Consider the following 15,901-nt stretch of genomic DNA (forward strand, 5'->3'; position numbering starts at 1 on the left):
TATTTAAGGATTATTGTTATTGTTACTACTATGCCTGGCATTTATTCTTTCATCAGTTAAGTAGTGTTTTAGAAGTAGGGCAGAAATTCCTCAGTGCAGCAAGGGAGGCACGGAGAGGGAGGAGGCTGAACTCCAGAGGGGCCACGCCACTGTCCCAAGTGTGAAACTGAGAAGAGAAAGTGACATAAATTCAGGGCATGTCTGCAAGACTCTGACTACTTACTGCTATTTTCCTACCTACACCCATTTTCAGTCGCAACACTTCTTGCAGACAGGAATGGGATCATTCGTTCATTCATTGATTAATTCATTCATTCATATTTGTAAATATGCATTAATAAAGCCTGATGTAATACTTTATAAGAAGTGCCCTATAACAGTTTTTTGACTCTATCTTTTTCTTTCCCTTACACTGATAGATATCCTATCTCTCCCTTCCCTTTTCCCTCTCTCCCTCCTCCCACTGATTTCTGCCAGTTTAGCCTTTACATCCCCCGGGGTTTCCCCTGCACCCCGCCCTCCGCCAATTCACTGGTGTGCCTCCTGTCCTCTCTGCCTGGACCTCCACTCCACACTCCCTCATATCTTTCCTCCACCATCAACCTGGGGCTTTGGGGCCAGGTTGTTAGGCGGAGTGAAAAGAAGAAATAGATTATCATTAGAGTTGAAGGGGCTATGACTCAAACAAATTTAAATTAAAAAAAGGAGATTTATTTTAAGGATATAAGATGGAGTTGGGTATTGTGAAAATATGAAGCTGTCAGGGCTGACACACAACTCATCTCTCCCTTCTTCCCTCCCTTCATCCCTCCCCACTTACGCAACCACGTTTACATGGCGCAAAGGGGAATCTCAGCCCAAAAGCCTGAATTTTCTATTCTGCCTTCCACAGTTGACTGGCTCCGTCTTTCATGGTTCAGATTCCAAAGTCTCATAAGAATAATCTGATTGGCTTAGATTGGACCATGTGTCCCATTTGGCTGAGGGGTATGTAGGTCATGTGACATGAGCGCGTCCATTCAAGCCCACCCCTTCAGCAGGGATTGTGGGTGAGGGTTGTTTCCAGAGAAGGAAATGTCAGTGAACAGACTCCCCCTAAACATGTCTGCCATGAAAGGAACAATCAGGGCATCCCTTAAATGATATCCGAGGAACTGAACATTAGTTATATCTGGACATTCATGTTTTATTCATTTGTTAAACTAATATTTGCTGTTTGGGTATCTCACAAGAGGCAGTGTCCAATGGGTCATGTCCCCCACTGAGGCCCTCATATCCCCCTCATTCGTTAAGTCACTGATTCAAAGCAGAGTCTGTCTTATCTGCAAGGCCACTCTCTTCCTCCCCCTGCCCCCAGTTCCTGCGCCTGGGAGTTCCCAGTGTGACAGAGGAGGTGAGGTACAGCTCTCAAGAAGGCCAAGGCAGGAGGGAGAGGGAGGGAAGGGGCCTAGCCCTCAGCTGACCCCTCATCCTGAGCCTGTGCATCTTCCCAGTGCTCATTGGAGACCCCCTCTGAACATCTAGAACATCTCTGCCCATTGCTGACTTTACTAGCAGATTATAGAGGTCAAACCCTTGCTCAAGGTCATACCGCCAGAGTGATACTGGGCTCCCAGGCAAGCTCTCCAAAGCCCCACAGTGAGTTTTTTCTGGCTTTGCTAGAAACAAAACACTCAGAGCCACCTCTCTCAGGAGTGCCCCTGGCGCTGGAACACGTACATGCACACATGCAAACACGTGCACACGTTTCTGACCTGACCCAGTCTCTGACACAGTGTAGAGCTGTTGCAGTTTGAGTTAAGCCCCTTCTCCCTGCAGACTTCAGTGTTCTTGTCCTGAGAATAGGTCCAAGGACCCTGTTCCCAACAACCCCTTGGAATGGGAGCAGGCCCGCCGGGCCCTGAGCTCTGCTCTGCTGCAGCTGCCTCCGCGGGGGCCGTTGGGGTTGAGCAGATAAAGAGATCCAATCAGCCCTGTGGTCAGCAGTTCCACTGTGGCTGGTGGACAGTTCTTGTGAAAGTGGTTGCAGAATACAGAGGTTTTGAGATGGCCTGAGGGAGGCGGGAAGGAAGGGTCTTGGGCATTGCAGCTGAAAGATGCCCGGGAGGGAAGGCTCCCTCATGGGCTTGAGTCTGGGCCTCAGCCTGGCAGAACCAGTCCCTGCAAAGGCGTCCAGTGTCCCAGGGCGAACAATGCCTCTGACCAGAGACACCAGGTCCTAATAGATGTACAGGCACAACCCAATCCTTTACCCAAGAGCTGTGACAGACAAGGTCACGGTGGATGCATCCATTCCACAAATACATACGGAGGCCCTGCCAGGCATTATGTTATGTGCTGAGGCTACAGTGATCGACGGAACAGGCACACACCTTCTCTGTATGGCACTCACAGACATGAAGGGAGTTGTTGCTTCATTAGGTCCAACCATAGAAATACATGTATAATGACAGCGATGTTAAGTTCTATGGAAGGAGCTCTAAGAGTAAGGACCAGGAAGACCCAGCCACTTGAGTTGGGTCTGGTGGGGCCGCAACAGGAAAGGATCCCTGCAGTTGGGGCCTGGAGGGTCTGTAGGAATCTCCAGCCACAAAAAGGAAAAGGTTTTCATAGTTGGGACCCATAGCAGGTAATGGTGAGCCCATTTCAGGAGCTGAAAGCCAGCAGGTTTAGAGGGCAGAGGAATAGAGAGAGGAGATGGGGCTCTGGAGAGGGGAGGGGGCAGGAGCCAGATTGTGCGAACCTGGGGCTTTCTTTCTTTAGGAGAAGATGAGTTGGCAGAGGAGATAGCATACCCATGGGCCCAGTGGTACCCAGTCCCCTAGGACCTCATTGTCCTATGGCCACCAAGGAGGGAGGGAGAGCAGTTGAAAGGCTGGCTGGTCAGGGCCTGATGCCTCAGGATGACCCCATCCTTCTGCTCGCCCCCTTACTCACGGTTTCCAAGCAGCCTTATCTCCTCCTATTACTCCAGGGGGTCTTTTTGCTGTTTCTCATGATAAATCCTTTCTTCCTGTGTGGCTTGGTCTTGGAACTGGATTTTGCCATTTCGCTTTAGGAGAAAGAGCTCTCCTGCACAACTCCCCAGCCTCTATGGTCCAACCAGGCCCTGGGCCTGTAAACCTCAAAGGAATGCATTTGTATTACTTATCCTTTAACAAGCACTGTATTCTATGTGGAAGTCAATTCTCAGTTACATGATGGCTCCCTCAGACACATGCATTCACTTCGAGAGTAAGTTCCAAATCATCTGGGTTCAGGATCATCTGAGCTGGCGCTGGCTTAGCCACAAACATTGTTGAGTACCTGCTGCGCACCAGGCACTATGCTAGCATTCTACATTTATTGCTGTAATGACTCTAAGTTACACATTAGTTACAAATGACTTGTATTTGACAATGAAGAGCTAAGCGCAGCAGATGAGGAGCTTGACCAAGTGGATGAGGGTGCTGGGACCGGGACCCAGGTCAGTTCTTAGCCACCTCTCTGTGCTGCTCTCGACAAGCTCCTGGGAGCTAAGTGCTGTGGCTCCCAGAGAGAGGCTTCCTGCAGAATCAGCAGAGGCCTGGAAGCAGAAGCGGAGGGGAGGGGGTGAGAGTAGGGTGGGTGTTGTGCCTGGAGGGTTGAGCTGGCTGGAGCGCAGGGGCAGGGTCCCGTGGGGCAGGGTGGGCAGCTGAAAGCAGACTGAAAGGGCAGGAGTTCAGGCAGCAGACCTGGTGTTTCCTTCGGTCCCCTTGCCTACATCTCTGCCTGCCATCCTGCCCCTGCCATGCCTGGGAAACCTGCCCTCCATAGGCTGGTTGTACAGGACCCCTTGGAGGCCCCTTCCTATCTTCTTGCATCTCATCAGCACCTCGAGCACTCAGCGGGCCAACCCCCTAGAGATTGGCCAACATGGCAGGCAGGGTCTAGGGCCCAGGGTCCTGTCTCAAGCTTGTGCCAATAACCTGCAGCAGCCCACAGCTGTGACAAACCCTTGCACAACTCGCTATTGCTGAAGAGCGAGTCCTCTCAGAGGGCAAGCAGAGCTCACTCTGAGTTTTCCTTGAGGGTACCCTGGGAGGTGGGTAATCTAGGTCCCACCCCAGCTTCCAGCCTTCTGGGGGTACCTGGCTTCTTGAGGTCCAAAGGGTAAGCACTCTTGAGAGCAGGCTACCATTTTTTAATTCTCTCTCCTTCATGAGGTTCACTGTCCCCATCCCACTGAGGTCCAGGGAGTGGTGTGATTTATCCCAGGCCATGTGGGGGTAAGTGTACTTCTGGCAACTCCACAGTGACTTTCCATCCAGGCCCCCTTGTCACAGGAGAGGGGCCCCTGCTGAAGATCAGGAGATAAGATTAGGGCCCAGGCCTTCAACTGGAGCTTGTGAAAGGGATTGCCGAAGGGGCTATTTCAAGAGCAACTGTCAGGCCAGGGTGTTGGTGTGGGGGGAGAGGGCTGTGGAGGGCGTCTCCTTCATGGAGACGTCGGTAGGGCATGGAAGATAAGACAGTGGGAGACAAGAACACTCAGAACAGCCCTGCTGCGAGTCTGCAGCAGGTATGGGGTCTACACGGAGGAAGGGATAGACACGTCCACCTGGAGAAGAGGCGAAGATGGGCAGGCTGCAGAGCTCGGCAGGGGTGATCCTGGAGCTGAGTGTGAGAGGGACGAGCGCAGGCTCTCCAGGCAGACCAGGGTGGGGTTGAAGCAAAGGTGAGCCTGGGTCATCCAGTGGAGGGAACTGCAGGAGGAAATTCAAGAAGGTATGAGAAGCCGTGTCCCCTTGCGGGAAACTGTTTGAGGCGTTACGATGTGGAAATGAAGGCTTAGCCAATGTCACCCAGGTAGTGACAGAGCCAGATCCAACCCAGGTGGCTCTGAGCCCCTGTAGCAAGCCTTCTCTAAGAAAGCAACTGCCAATCAGCCCAACAGGAGGTCAGAATTTACACTTACTACTCAGTGCACACCTACTACTCCTAAGTACTTAAATTCATGGAGAAGCACCAAGCCCAAGACAGGTCTCCAGCTTTTAAGGAAGCCTCTGCTACCATTACTCTGCTGGGTGCTTTACTGTGACATCTCACTGTGTGCCCCAGATGGCCCCAAGAGGTAGCCCCCTTAATTTTCAGGCCATGACTCAAGCATCGTCTCATCCTCTACTGGCATCCTGGAGAGAGCTGGTAAGGGTAGGGAGTGAGGGGAAGGGGCTGAATCCTTAATCCCCCATCATGAATTCACTCAACAAACATTTATTGAGCACCTACTGAATGTCAAGCCTTGTGCTGGGGGGAGTATGGGGAGATAACTACAGTAAGACAGACCCAGTTTCTGCCCTGTTGGGGAAGGAGAGGAGTGTTTCCTGCCATCTGGCTCAAATCCCATTTTAGGGATGTGAAAACTGAGGTCTGGAGAGGGGACATGACCACACAGCCAGTGAGTAGTAGGACCAGGCACAGTCCTCTTTGGAGGGATGCTGTTTCTCCGTCATCCAGCAAACTTTCACTGAGCAACCTGGGCTCTGAGAGAACTAGATCAGTGAACTCAACAGCAAAGAGGGTGAGGGTGGGGTGAATGGAAAGGAGAGAAGAAGGTCCCCAGCCTGGTGAGCTGCAGGGTGGTGTGGGTGTTTCAGTCTCACAACTGCCCCCCAAAATAAAAGGGAAGTTCTAGAGCTCCACCTCAAGAGGCTGGGTTTCTGGGCCCAGAACTCCCCTCCCTCACTGTAGGACAGGATATAAAAGTCCCTTGCCGGCTACTTCCAAAGAAGTGCAGGAGGAGGGGAGAGATCAGCTTGGTGCCCTTCAGGTGAGAAGGCAGCAAGCTGCTCCCCTGGTATGCAAGACGTAGGTGTTGCTCGTTGCCCCACTGTGGCTGGGGGTCTCATTGTGGAGATGAAGCTGCTCCTGGCCCTGGCGGGGGTCATAGCCACACTCATCCTGGTCCAGCCTTGTGAGGGTGCTGCCCCAGGTAATAGCCCCTTGGACAATTATGAAGAAGGGCAATGGAGGGGAATGTGCTTGGGTCTGGGATGGGAGGGTTTGCTTTCCTGAACCCCGAGTCCTCTTCCCTCTGAGCAGCTTCCCCCATGGCAGTGGAGACATCAGTCCTTCAGGACTGCGTGAGAGAGGCCAAGCTGCTGGTGGATGCCGCCTACAATCGGACTCAGAGGAGGTGGGCTTGGGCCCAGGGTCTGCACGGGCCTGGGAGGATCAATGAGGGAGGATGGGCTGCAACCAAGGTCACCTCACCTGGCGTCTTGCCCCTGGGCACCATGGGGGCAGGGCCATGTTGGTAGAGAGCCTCCCTTCCATCCATCTACCTGCTTACACTGTCTTGACTGTGCACCACCTGGGATGGGGCCCTCTTGGGTGGGTCCACTTCCTTTGATCAGCCCTCCCTCCTCCTCTTCTGCGTAGAATCAAGCAGCGCCTTCGAAGTGGTTCTGCCAGCCCTGCGGACCTCCTGTTCTACTTCAAACAGCCGGTGGCGACCACTAGGACAATTGTGCAGGCTGCTGATTACATGCATGTGGCCTTGGGGTTGCTGGAGGAGAAGTTACAACGGCAGGGGTCCAGTTCCCCCAATGTCACTGGTACTGGGCTCCCCTTTGGGCCCTCAGGGCTGCCCTGGTCTGGGAGTGGAAGGGAGCCAGGAGGGGGAGGCAGGCTGTGCAGCCTTGCAATGCGAGGGGGTAAAGGGGTGGGAGGGACAGAACAGACCAGCTCAGGAGCTAGGATCCTTGACCCAGACCCTGTCCGCCTGCCCCCCTCCTCAGATGTGCTGACGGAATCCCAGCTGTGGCTGCTGTCCAAGGCCAGTGGCTGTGCTGTCCGGGCCCAAGAGGAGAAGTGCAGTAACAAGTATCGCACCATCACTGGGAGATGCAACAACAGGTGGGTGCCAGGGCTACACCTGAGCGGGGGGTGCCTCCCTTGCTTCACCATCTGCCCCACACTCAGAGTGGTCTCCAGGTCCGGAACCCCGCTGACCTGAGCTCACCCGCTGCTGCAGGAGGATACCCTGGCTGGGGGCCGCCAACACTGCCCTGAAGCGCTGGCTGCCAGCGCAGTATGAGGACGGGCTGTCGCGCCCCTTCGGCTGGACTCCTGGCTGGAGGCGCAATGGCTTCCTTCTCCCTCTGGTGAGTTGGGGCTGTGGACCTGGAGGGGGCTTGATCTCTGCAAAACTCAGGGTTGGGGGACAGTAAAAGCATAGCCCAGAGTCAGCCAGACAGGACTGGAATCCAGGCTGTTCCCCGGGCTGGCTGGGTGACTTTGGGCAAGCAATACATCTGAGTCTCGGTTTGTGTATCTGTAAAGCGGGGCAGTAAAGCCTGCCTCATGTTGCTGGCATGAATATTAAATAAACATCCATATAGATATAATCTATTATAGGGTATTTTTTTTCTGAAAGAATTCGTGTCAAAGTATCTTGCTAAATACAAGAGTCAGCAGAAGGAGGTTTACAGTTGTCATATAAATAAATAATATAATAATTATTAAATAACGGAAGGATCAATGCTCTGTTTTGCATATTCGCAACTGTAATCCTACTTTTGTCCACCCCTGTATAAAGGCTGTACACTTTAATCTAGTTATAGCTACTGATGACACTGTTTCACATTTATGAACTTATCAATTTTCTATTCATATGTTAATATAGTAACCTATCACTTACCTATCAACAACTATTTATTAATTTTTCTTCCATTGATCTATCCATTCTCTCCATATTTATTATCCATTACCTAGCAACCAGTCCATGCATCTATCAATCAGTGCTATCATCCAGTTATCCATTAGTTTATAAATTAATCTATCGATTTGATGTAATAACCCCTTTGGAAGTGCTGGCGGGATCTGAGCCAGCCAACCCGGCATCTTCCTCCTGGACTCCTCAGGTGCCAGGCCAGAGGCCATCCTTCTAGGAATGACAGCCACTGAGGAGGTGGGACAAAGTAGGACAGGGGAGGGGAGAGCAGGAGAGGAGGAGAGACTATTAACTCCTGCAGGGGCGACCTGCTGCCCTCGTCCTGGGTTGGCTCCAACACTTTTTGGGGTCTGGAAGCCCACCCCTCACACTCACCTGTTCTCCCACCAGGTCCGGGAAGTCTCTAACCAGATCGTGCGCTTCCCCAAAGAGAGGCTGACCTCCGACCACAGTCGGGCCCTCATATTAATGCAGTGGGGCCAGTTCATCGACCACGACTTGGACTTTGTCCCTGAATCCCTAGCCAGAGTGGCCTTCACTGCAGGTGTCGACTGTGAGAAGACCTGTGCCCAGCTGCCCCCCTGCTTCCCCATCAAGGTATCCTCAGCCAACCTCCCAGGTCCCTGGCCTCCATCCCCAGCCAAGAGCTGAGGGTGGGGACCTGGAAGACTTAAATACCATCCTTAAGGAGCTGTCTGAGATGCTAGAATGTCAGATGGAGACACAGCCTGGCATAGACTCCCGTTCTGTGTGTGTTTGAGGGGTGGAGGTGGGGCACTCTTCCAGAAGATTCAGTGCAGGCTTCATGGAAGGGGAAACAAGTGAGACTGGCTTTGACCTATAGGTCTGATCCCAAGAGAGGAAGCCTCTGGGATGCTGGTTTCGGGAGCCGTTAGGGCCTCTTAGTTCTCACCTGTCTCTCCTTCCTGGGGTGGTCCGAGGGCCCTGAAGCTCTTATCACCTCCTGGGATTGGGTTGTGAGCAGGGTGCTGTCTCTCAGGCAGAAAGGCAAGGGGGCTGTGAAACTCTAGGGAAGAGAAGACGCTGGGGCAAGGGGGAGACACGTGTACACACTCATACCACACACCCTCACACCTTCGCCCTCCCTTGCTAGGCAAGGCGGTATCCAGGGGGCATGGTGCGTATGAGGACCCCTGGCTGGCTCCTCCCTGTTGCAACTTCGCCCATTCCTTCAAGCTCTGGTTCAGGGGCATCTCCTCTGTGGAGCCTTTCCATATCTTCCTACATCACCGTTCACTGTTGGCTTTCGGATCAAGCATAGCAAATGGCATGTCAATTTAGAGTTATATCCTCTGTCTGTGTGTCTGTTTTCAACTGAATTGCTAGCTTCCTGCAACGGGTACTGGGCTTTGTTGATCTTCGTATCTCCAAACCACCCAGCCCAGAAAGGTGCTTAGGAAGTAACTGTTAAAGTGAATTAAATGAAAGAAGCAAGGCCTAAATGTCAGGAGAATTAGGTTTCCATCCTTCTTCTCCTGCTAACTCCTTGTCACTTCCCATCTCTGAGCCTCGGTTTTCCCATGAGGAAAATGAGGATTGAAAACTGCATTCATTTCTAACCTCTCATGACTCTATGATACTAAGGACATTTAAACTGACTTGGTGAGCAGTGTGAGTCTGGATAAGTCAAGGAGGGCTTCCTGAAGGAGGGGAGTTTCGAGAAAGGTTTTGAAGAAGATGTGGGATAACCAAGAGGCGTGAGCTTGCCCTTCAGGGCCCCCAGTGCCACTAGTTCCTCTTTCATCTCAGATTCCACCCAATGACCCCCGAATCAAGAACCAGAGAGACTGCATCCCCTTTTTCCGCTCGGCACCCGCATGCCCCCAGAAGAACGTCGTTCGAAACCAGATGAATTCACTCACCTCCTTCTTGGACGCCAGCATGGTGTATGGCAGTGAGGTCTCCCTTGCCCTGCGTCTCCGCAACCGGACCAACTTCCATGGACTACTGGCCATTAACCAGCGCTTTAGTGACAATGGCCGGGCCCTGCTACCCTTCGACAGCCTGCGTGATGACCCCTGCCTCCTCACCAACCGCCCAGCGCGCGTCCCCTGCTTCCTGGCAGGTCAGACTGGGGGAAGGTGGCCTCTTCGTAGGATACGGCCCGTCCCTGGGTTCCGGGTTAGGAGGCGGTGGTGGGGTGCGGTGGGGGTACCTGTCTTCGAACCTCAGAATTAGGCACACCATAGCACAGATCTATGTGTAGTTGCCACAGGCTCCGCAAGTTGTTAGGAATCCCTTTGCAAACGCTTGTTTTTCTCCAGCAGTGCTGACTGTTAGAAAAGTGGCCCAATTTTGATCCAGCCTCCACCTATTGCTCTTCATCACGTTTCTGGAACTTCAGAGCAGAAGTGGTCTATCTTCCACCTACATGTTTATCTTCCCTGGGCTAAATTCCCTTAGGTTTTCAATGCCCCTACCCTTCATTCCTCTGTTGCTAGACACTGTTACCTTGTACCTTCTTCCGGATGCATAATTTGAACTCTCCTTGGGCTCTTTGCCCCCATGTGCTGGTTATGATAATGGGCATCGCTTCTGGTTATTTAATATAGTTAAATGTGCCATCTCTAATCCTTAGAGTAGCCCTGACAGGAGGCTGCTATTATCACCCTCGTTTTACAGATGAGAAACAGGCTCAGGGAAGAAGACTAACGTGCTGTGGAGCACAGAGTTCAGATGGCAGAGTCCACAGTGGGAACTCAAGTCAGGGGAGGGTCCCGGTCTCTGCTCTTTCCACTCTATTCTACCACTTCTTTGTGGGGAGTTGGTTCCAGCTGCCCTTTCTAAGGATGTATTTTTTTTGTTTGTTTGCACCTTTGTGAGAAGCCTCCTGAGGAGTGGATTAAATAAGACTTTGTGCAAAAGGACTTAGTTCAAAGCCAGCAAATAACTGTGTAAGGTCCGCCTTCAGGAATTTATTTTGCTTCCTGGCCTGTAGGAGAGGGTCTGGCTACAGGAAGAGGCTCTGCCCAGCCCTCCCTCTTGCACGATCTATGCCCTCAAAGCTGGGGAAAGACCCAGCCCTTGGCAGAGAACATGCAGATGGATGTAGTTCTTATGACAGGCAGGCTCATGGTCCCCAAGTCAAGGTTCCTAGTCATCCACTTCTCTCCATGAACTGTGGATATGGCTATCTTGTAGAGTAGAATCATTCGGCAAAGATTTTCCTGCCCAAGACTGGCAGCTGCCCTGTGTTTTTCCCACCCCACCCAAACCTGTTCCAGTCACTTAGGGATCCGGACCCCGCTGTTCTCCCCATCCTTGCCCGTTGTGTTGAGGAAGAGAGTGCTGGTCAGTGAGCAGGCCCACGGCCCAGCCAAGGAGATGGAGGTCCAGTGAGGGCCAGGAGCTTGGCCTAGGTCACGAAGTCCTGCCACCGTTCTCTAGTCCCCAGAATTCTGTCTGCCCTAGCAGAAAGACATTTCTCTGGAAGAGCTGTGGTGACTCTGAACTTGGGGTTTTCCAGGTGACTCTCGATCAAGTGAAACTCCCAATCTGGCAGCCATGCATACCCTTTTTATGCGAGAGCACAACCGGCTGGCGACTGAGCTGAGACGCCTGAATCCCCGGTGGTCTGGAGACAAGTTATACGAGGAGGCTCGGAAGATTGTGGGGGCCATGGTCCAGGTAGGAAGTCCTGAGTCCCAGCATCCACTAGAAGAAAATCTGGCATGAGAAGCAATCTGAAAAAGTGGGTCCCACCCTCCTTAACCCCCTCAGGAGTGTGCCTCAGCAAGTCAGGTCTGAGTGATTGTGTGTGTGCCTGAGACCTGACCTATACCCCAAGCTCGCCACTGACACACTGCGTGACCCTGTCCATGTCATTCAGCTTTGCTGGGCTTCACTTATCTCCATCAGCCAATGGGAAATTAAAGCTACATTTGACCCGATGACATTCAAGAATGAACATGTCTGAGTGGCCCTTTGAAAAGCCAAGTATCTGTCCAAAGGTAAGGTAAGGGAGTGTGGTAGGCAGCCTCTAAGGTGGTATCTTCCTATGCTTTCTCTTCTAGATCATCACCTACCGAGACTATCTCCCCCTGATTCTGGGCACGGACCGGGCCAGGAGAACCCTGGGCCCCTACCAGGGTTATTTCTCCAATGTGGACCCTCGTGTGTCCAATGTCTTCACCCTGGCCTTCCGCTTTGGGCACACCATGCTCCCACCCTTCTTGATCCGCTTAGACAGCCAGTTCCGGGCCTCAGCACCCAACTCACATGTTCCGCTCAGCTCCGCCTTCTTTGCCAGCTGGCGTGTTGTGCATGAAGGTGACCAGGTTTTCCAAAGGCAGAGGGGAGTGGGGTTGGGGAGCACCCCTCCTCTGGGTGGGCCAAGCCTCCTGCTGGGAGGCAAGGCTGCTGCTCAGGCCACTGCTAACCATCTCCCCAGGATAGTGACAAGGCAGGTGCCACCAAGACTCTCAGTCACAGGTGTCCCATCCCCTCTGAGATTAGAGATTTCTAAAAGGGGAGGAGACTGATGTCAGACTGGTGGCTTGTGGGCCTGAAAGAAGCGTGCCTTCCTTTCCTTTAAGAAGTAGGGGTGACCCCTTTCCCTGGCAGCCCCACTTTCTTCATGGCCCCCCAGTCCTCTGTTTCCTGAAAGAATCATTATAGAATATAAGCGACTGGCTTATCCAGCTCTGAGCTACTTTGGCAACCTGTGATGATTCAGGGGCTTCTCAGAAGCTGGTCCAATCTGTGCTGCTCACATTTCCTGCCACCAGGCGGCATAGACCCCATCGTGCGAGGCCTCATGGCCACTCAGGCCAAGCTGAACCGGCAGGATTCCATGGTGGTGGATGAGCTCCGAGACCGGCTATTTGAGCAAGTGAGGAGAATCGGGCTAGACCTGGCAGCTCTCAACATGCAACGGAGCCGGGACCACGGCCTCCCAGGTGAGGAGGCTGCCAGGCTTTGCTTGGACCAGGGCCGCTCATGGTAGTGGCGGTGGGGATGGGTTTCAGAGAAGACCCTTGGTGCCTCTTTTTGACCGGGACTGTCTTACAGAATGTGCTCTGGTTCCCAGGTGTGCAAGAACAAGGCTGACGCAGTGGGGCATTCCTGGGATACCTCTTTGCTGCTCTGCTACATCTTCTCTGTCTGTTGCAGGGTCTCTGGGTTTATGTTCACAACAGGACCAGGATTTGGGAACAGGAGATGAACAAAGGTGATCAGGATTTTTCCAAGTAGAGAGAAACAGATGTAAAAGGCAGCAGAGAAATGCTCAATTCCCTAGCACCTTGGCAAGTTTCAAGGAGAAAAGGCTAAAGTTCCAGGGACTGAGAAACTAGCCTCTAAGAGGAGAATGGCAGAGCCTGAGAGGCAGGGAACAAGTCAGGTAAAACTAAGGCTGCCTTGGCTGTTTGGTGAGGACCTGGAAAGCTTTATTCCGGGAAGGAAGACAAATTACGCACTATGCTAGGAACTTCTGTGGATATTAACTCACTTAATCTTTCCAGTGACCACAGACATGTTTATAGGAAAGGAAATAAGCTCAGACACCCGGTAATTTGCCTAATGCCACATAACTAATAAGTAGTACAATTTGAATCAAATTCAGAATTTCTTCTTTCTTCCCCCTGGTCAATCCACAAGTCAGGGGAAGGCTCTGCCCATGGCCTTGCTTCTCTGTCCCTCTCCCCACCTTCCACATTCTTGCCCACATACAATCTGCAGCTCCATCTGCCTCGCCTAATCTTTGGCTCTGTCGTAACAGCGTAGGGGGAATTTCTACTGCCCCTAACTGGCAGGTTCACAAGAACCAGTTTCTTTCCTTTGTTACACTTGGCTAAAGAACTGTGGGCGCCCCCTGCTGGAGAACTGAGATTGCTAGCTACTCGAGTTGCCACAGAGATTTTTGTTCCCCCAATACCTGTTCCCTGCAAGCTGTCCCAGAACTCTTTTCCTGATACTACCTCTTATACTCTATTCTGATCCCTTCTAAAATCCAACACCAAATTTGAAATTGGAAGACCGCGTTTGAACTCCACTTAATAGTAAAGCGACCTTGCAAAAAAAGTCACGGTTGCTTCAGCTCAGCAGCTATCCATTGATAAAATGGGAATAATAAAGGTATTCTGAGGGTCCTGAGAGATACGTATTCAGGCAACAGAGCATAGTAGTGGTAAAGCATGATACGGTTTTCCTTTGATCAGCTGGGGGATGGTGACTGTCAGTTGCAGTTCCAGGGGCGCCGTTGGGCTAGTGTTCCTTCAGGTTATGGCAAAGCCATCTCTTACACTGAGGGCGCCACCACATCAGGTAGCCTGATCCTGGTGTGAGATGCTGATAGCTGGGAATTCAGCATGGCTAGTCTTTGGAAGTTTCTGAGTAGGCAAAAAAATTTTTAAAACAGCTTTGTTGAGATGTAAAATTCACACATAGAAAGTATACAATTGAATGACTTTAATATACAGTGGTGCCATCAGTCACCGTATCTGTTATCGGAACATTTTTATCACTCACAAAAGAAACTGCACAGTTAACGGTCAATCCCCATTCCCACCCCAGCCCCTGACAACCACTAATTTATTTTCTGTCTCTGCATATTTGCCTATTCTGGACCCTTACATAATGGAATCACACAGCATGCGGTCCCTTTCTGAATAAGCTGTATTCGCGTTTTTCATTTCTTGTTCATTCACTTACTTCTTCATTCATTCATTCTGCAAACCTGACTGACAGTCTCTTGTGTTCTGGGTACCATGTTAAGCATGGTTGTCTGTTTGCATTTGATCTCTGGTTCAGGGACTCTTCTGCCCGCAGGCTCTTGTTCTGCCCAATATGGCCTTACCACAGAGCTCTCAGGAGAAATGTGGAAAGAACCAGAAAGTAATGGGAAGACAGCAGGGTTGGGACTGAAACTGCTTCTGCCCCTTTCCCCTCAGGGTATAATGCTTGGAGGCGCTTTTGTGGGCTCTCCCAGCCCAGGAATCTAGCACAGCTTAGCCGAGTGCTGAGAAATCGGAATTTAGCGAGAAAGTTCCTGAATGTGTACGGGACGCCTGACAACATTGACATCTGGATCGGGGCCATTGCAGAGCCTCTTTTGCCAGGGGCCCGAGTGGGGCCTCTTCTGGCTTGTATTTTTGAGGACCAGTTCAGAAGAGCCCGAGCTGGAGACAGGTAAGTGACTTGACCATAAAGAAACTAGCCCCACAGCAGGAAAGAAAAGCACTAGCATATATAGACTCCGAGGTCACAAGATGGGAGACCAGGAGGGTCCAGGAGAGCCTGGGCAGAGGGCGTGAGACCACTGACCCAGGAGGGCTGGTATTGCCTGCGCCAGAGGTGCCATTAACCCAGGAAAGAGATGTCACAGCCTCGCTATTCCAGGCTAAGGATCCCGGAAAACAGGGGTAAAAAGGGCTAAATCTGCTTTCCTTCCAAGAAGCTTTTTGGTTTAAGACCTGATTTATTTGCGTTTGAACTTTACCTAGGTTCAGATATGGCCCTGGCCACTTAAATTACTGTGTATTTAACACTGGGCAATTTACTTGACCACTGAACCAGTTTCTTATAAAACGGGAAAAATGGCTATTTTGCAGGAAGTTTGTGAAAACTGAATGAAATAATGTACCTGGCATACAACTGGGGCTTATTACATGTTAATTCTTCCTCAACCTTCATTCACATCTCTCGACTGTCTTGGAAGGTTCTGGTGGGAGAAACGAGGCGTTTTCACCAGGAGACAACGTGCGGCCCTGAGGCAGATTTCCTTGTCTCGAATTGTGTGTGACAATACTGGTATCACCACCGTTCCGAGGCACATCTTCAGGGCCAACGCCTTCCCCCGGGACTTTGTGAGCTGCAGCAGCATCCCCAGGTTGAACCTGTCAGCCTGGAGATGCAATTGAGGCCTCTGCTGGTAAGGGGAGGCCCTCCCCCAAGAGCCATGGGCTGGGACAGGTCCTCAACTTCCTTCCCCAGATGGGACAGCTGAGTCGTCTTGGGCCTCTAAGCAGGGACAACAGAGCTTGTCACTAGGGGAAGGGCACTTGTTCCTAGTGGCTTCCCAGTATGCTAGCATCTGGGATGATGATTAATCCCACCCAGGGCCGAGAACTTTGGGGGCAGGGGTCTGCGATTAGGAAGATGCAGCTGGTCTTAGCTTAGTCATCAACACTCTGAAACAGTTTCATTTCTGGATGTCCAGCAAGTTTCTCACATGTCCACTTCTGCTGC

At 51.7% G+C, this 15,901-nt stretch overlaps 1 protein-coding gene across 1 annotated transcript; it reads left to right on the forward strand.

Moving 5' to 3' along the window:
• The first annotated feature begins 5,859 nt into the window (after nt 1-5,859).
• Nucleotides 5,860-15,573, forward strand: EPX (eosinophil peroxidase). Its single transcript, XM_054585501.1, has 12 exons — nt 5,860-5,950; nt 6,061-6,154; nt 6,400-6,575; nt 6,759-6,876; nt 6,995-7,124; nt 8,084-8,290; nt 9,464-9,779; nt 11,181-11,341; nt 11,728-11,983; nt 12,442-12,612; nt 14,605-14,842; nt 15,372-15,573. The coding sequence occupies exons 1-12, from the start codon at nt 5,875-5,877 to the stop codon at nt 15,571-15,573; spliced, it is 2,145 nt and encodes a 714-aa protein (XP_054441476.1). The 5' UTR covers nt 5,860-5,874.
• The last annotated feature ends 328 nt before the right edge of the window (nt 15,574-15,901 follow it).

This window comes from Pteronotus mesoamericanus, unplaced genomic scaffold (genome assembly GCF_021234165.1).
Source record: "Pteronotus mesoamericanus isolate MK-2021 breed Mesoamerican mustached bat unplaced genomic scaffold, CSHL_Meso_final contig_84, whole genome shotgun sequence".
NCBI classification, from domain to species: Eukaryota; Metazoa; Chordata; class Mammalia; order Chiroptera; family Mormoopidae; genus Pteronotus; species Pteronotus mesoamericanus.

What these genes read in the sequence shown, in the direction of transcription:
- EPX (XM_054585501.1), top strand. Translation starts at nt 5,875, where the DNA reads ATGAAGCTGCTCCTGGCCCTGGCGGGGGTCATAGCCACACTCATCCTG. An exon ending in TTGTGAGGGTGCTGCCCCAG is followed by an intron (nt 5,951 to 6,060) that starts GTAATAGCCCCT and finishes CCCTCTGAGCAG; the next exon opens with CTTCCCCCATGGCAGTGGAG. An exon ending in ACTGGGAGATGCAACAACAG is followed by an intron (nt 6,877 to 6,994) that starts GTGGGTGCCAGG and finishes CCGCTGCTGCAG; the next exon opens with GAGGATACCCTGGCTGGGGG.